Below are 3,661 nucleotides of genomic sequence, written 5' to 3'. Positions count from 1 at the left end.
ATCAGTCTAGAGCTCACCGCCTGACTGAGGAGGTGAAAGTTGCGCCACAGGAAGATAAACCGCAAAAGACAATATTGCATGTATACATGGTTTTGCGTGTGCATCGGATGAGCGGTATAGGGGAATTCCTCTCGTCTTAAAAAGTAAACAGAAAATCGGTGGATTTGAGAGTTTGCTCAGTCGAGTGAGGTCCAAGAGATAGAGAGAGGAGGAGGAAGAATATCTGTGCGTGATTTTTTGATTTCTGCTCTCAGTCGTCTCGGCGAGTCTAGACTGAAGATGCTCTTGGACGCAGGACCGCAGTATCCCACCATAGGAGTCACTACTTTCGGCTCCTCACGGCATCACTCAACAGGCGAAGTCACAGAGAGAGAAGTGGCGTTGGGGATAAATCCATTCGCGGATGGGATGGGCGCCTTCAAAATAAACCACAGCTCCCACGATATTGGCTCCGGACAGACGGCGTTTTCCTCCCAGGCGCCCGGTTACGCAGCAGCCGCCCTGGGACACCACCACCACCCGACCCACGTTGGCTCTTACTCCACAGCGGCTTTCAACTCCACCAGGGACTTTCTGTTCAGAAATCGGGGTTTCGGGGACGCCGCCGGGGCTCAGCACAGTTTGTTCGCCTCCGGAAGTTTCGCAGGGCCACATGGACACTCAGATGCAGCGGGGCACCTGCTCTTCCCGGGGCTCCACGAGCAAGCGGCGAGCCACGCGTCTTCCAACGTGGTCAACAGCCAGATGCGGCTGGGCTTCTCGGGGGACATGTACGGACGAGCCGACCAGTATGGCCACGTTACAAGCCCACGGTCCGACCATTACGCATCGACCCAGCTCCACGGCTACGGCCCCATGAACATGAATATGGCCGCGCACCACGGAGCAGGGGCCTTCTTTCGATACATGAGGCAGCCCATCAAACAAGAGCTCATCTGCAAGTGGATCGAACCGGAGCAGTTGACAAATCCTAAAAAGTCGTGTAACAAAACTTTTAGCACCATGCACGAACTGGTGACCCATCTGACGGTGGAGCATGTGGGGGGACCGGAGCAGACGAACCACATCTGCTTCTGGGAGGACTGTGCCAGAGAAGGAAAGCCATTCAAAGCCAAATACAAACTTGTAAATCATATCAGAGTACACACCGGAGAAAAGCCCTTTCCTTGTCCGTTCCCCGGCTGTGGCAAAGTATTTGCGCGATCGGAAAATCTAAAAATTCACAAAAGGACTCACACCGGTAAGAGCCGCACAGACTAATAGTTTATTTAAAGCCGAATCCATGCTGACAATATCCATCCAAAATATGCATGCGATCCGGGTTATTATTTATTAGGCATCTCGAGTCTGTGCACTGGCATGTGACTCAGTGCAGTTGTCGACATAAAATATTTCACCGGCTGTTATTGCTGTTTTGATTTTTTTTTTTGGTTTTTTTTTTTGTTTAATATAAAACCTGTTATTTGTGATTTAATTCACTGAATTTATTCATGAGTGGAAGTGGGGTAGTATAAATTAATTTGCAGGCTCAGAAGCAAAAAAAGTAAAAGGTTGAATTGTAAAATAAATCAAACAATTATTAAGTGTTTTTGCACGATATTGATCCATAATTAATTTATTGTTTCTATCTGACATGGAATTGTCCGATCCCCCTCTTCCACCCCCCTACCCTATCGTGCTTAACGTTACATTTATTTGTCTTTATTTAGGTGAGAAGCCGTTTAAGTGTGAGTTTGAAGGCTGCGACAGGCGATTTGCAAACAGCAGTGACCGCAAGAAACACATGCACGTCCACACGTCGGACAAACCCTATCTCTGCAAAATGTGCGACAAGTCCTACACACATCCCAGCTCTCTCCGAAAACACATGAAGGTAAATGAGGCTTGGTGTTTTTATTTTTATCTGTTTTTATTTGTTTTCTTTCTGTACTCACTTTTCTCTGTTTTATAAAATGTGCGTTGCAAGCTGTGAATTCACAGCGCTGCTAGAATTAAATTAAAAAAAAAAGAAAGAAAAAACAAGCACCTATAAAAAGAATTTATTCCCTGTTCATGAAGAAACAGAGGTGCAGAAGTTAATTTGCCTTGACACTTACTTTCTTTTTTTCCCTTCAACCGCAAAATCAGATTAAGATCTTAATGAGGACAATGTTTTGGGTGCATTGTTTTAGATTTTTTTCTAATTATTTTTTTTTTAAATCGTGCACTTTTAATATATAATTTTAAAACATAAACACATTTCTGGATTTTTTTTTTTTTTTAATTATTATTTTATTTTTTGCAGGTCCACGAATCCACCAATGCAGGATCGCAGCCATCTCCAGCGGCCAGTTCAGGGTACGAGTCGTCCACGCCACCCACTATAGTATCACCGTCCACAGAGAACCAGAGCAGCAGCTCCATATCACCAGCAGCCTCAGCAGTCCACCACACAGCCAGCCACAGCACGCTGTCGTCAAATTTCAATGAATGGTACGTGTAAATATTTTTGAGAAAAGAAAAAGAAAAAAAAAAAAAAGACTGCAGAATTAAACACAAAAAAAAAAAAAAACTGCTTGGAATCAGAGACTTTCTAATATCAGCCAGTGACGTGGACTGAGAAAACACGGGAGGCCCAAGCGATCAATGAAAGGCTGTCTTAATGTCAATGAAAGCCAATGCATGGACAAAAGGAAGCGAGGACAGCCACCAAGTTAAACTTTTCTCCCACCCACCCCTTCCCCTTCCTCTTCCTCCTCTTCCTCCTCAATATTTCTTTGAGTCTTTATTTTTACTGAGAGACTGACTGCTCTAAAGAGATCTCCAAAAGCATGCTATCTGCGGGTAGAGGCCTGAATTTTTTTGTACATATAAGGATTTCACCAAGTTGAAAAAAAATTTAATATTTTATTTTGTAAATAGTTCTATCACAGTTTAAGGGAATTTGTGAAAATGTGGTCCCTAGATATATGGAAATGAGATGGTTTTAAGAATATTGCGATGAATAGACTTCATTGAAAAGAATGTTATAGTTGTGTACCAAATGTGAATTATTCAGTATTACTACAGTCTACACGTCGACCTAACCGACTCTTAGTATTAATGTGCTTTTGTAGCCTATTCAGTGCAACATTTTCGTCCAAGGTCCAGTTTGAGTAGCACAGTATCATTGTTGTTATTTAATGTCATGTCGATAAATCGTGTAGTGAAAGCCTGAAATTCCGTGTCAATCTGTTTATGTACGTGATAAATATAAAATCTCTGTCAATTGCTTTGTCTGAAAGGAAGTATTATTACATGTAAGTAGCTCAATTTTCCATATTTATCCGCATGTAAAGGACCGGTAACATGTTAGAAATGATCGGTATTTATGGAGAAATGCGCTCGTATGTAAAATTTAGTTTACAAAAATGTTTGGATACATTTCGTACTATATTAAAGGATTAAAAAATACCATAATCCACTGCGTTGGAGCTCATTGGTTTTATTAGTGTTTCAGGTGGATCATTTCTGTGGTGCATCAAAAAAAAAAAAGAAAAAAAAAAAAAAAAGAATAATAACCCCCCATACCCCCCACTCCCCCTTTCTCCAGATCTGCACAGTTTTATTTTATGCTGCATTTATTTGGCTTGTAAAACTGCATGTTTATGTTTGTGTGCATGCTTTTGCAAGTGTGTATAGG

At 42.1% G+C, this 3,661-nt stretch overlaps 1 protein-coding gene across 1 annotated transcript; it reads left to right on the top strand.

Annotated features, from left to right (window-relative positions):
- On the top strand, positions 1 to 3,442 carry zic1 (zic family member 1 (odd-paired homolog, Drosophila)). Its single transcript, XM_030123919.1, has 3 exons — positions 1 to 1,240; positions 1,710 to 1,873; positions 2,285 to 3,442. Exons 1-3 carry the CDS (start codon positions 280 to 282, stop codon positions 2,480 to 2,482), a joined length of 1,323 nt encoding a protein of 440 aa, XP_029979779.1. The 5' UTR covers positions 1 to 279; the 3' UTR covers positions 2,483 to 3,442.
- The last annotated feature ends 219 nt before the right edge of the window (positions 3,443 to 3,661 follow it).

This window comes from Sphaeramia orbicularis, chromosome 20, assembly GCF_902148855.1.
Source record: "Sphaeramia orbicularis chromosome 20, fSphaOr1.1, whole genome shotgun sequence".
NCBI lineage: Eukaryota > Metazoa > Chordata > Actinopteri > Kurtiformes > Apogonidae > Sphaeramia > Sphaeramia orbicularis.
The sequence above is the reverse complement of the archived record's forward strand: the minus strand, read 5'-3'. Positions and strand labels throughout refer to the sequence as shown.

Excerpts from the sequence above, each read along its gene's own strand:
- zic1 (XM_030123919.1), top strand. The coding sequence starts at position 280 with ATGCTCTTGGACGCAGGACCGCAGTATCCCACCATAGGAGTCACTACT. Across the intron at positions 1,241-1,709 it reads TCACAAAAGGACTCACACCG|GTGAGAAGCCGTTTAAGTGT; the intron begins GTAAGAGCCGCA and ends GTCTTTATTTAG. Across the intron at positions 1,874-2,284 it reads CTCTCCGAAAACACATGAAG|GTCCACGAATCCACCAATGC; the intron begins GTAAATGAGGCT and ends TATTTTTTGCAG.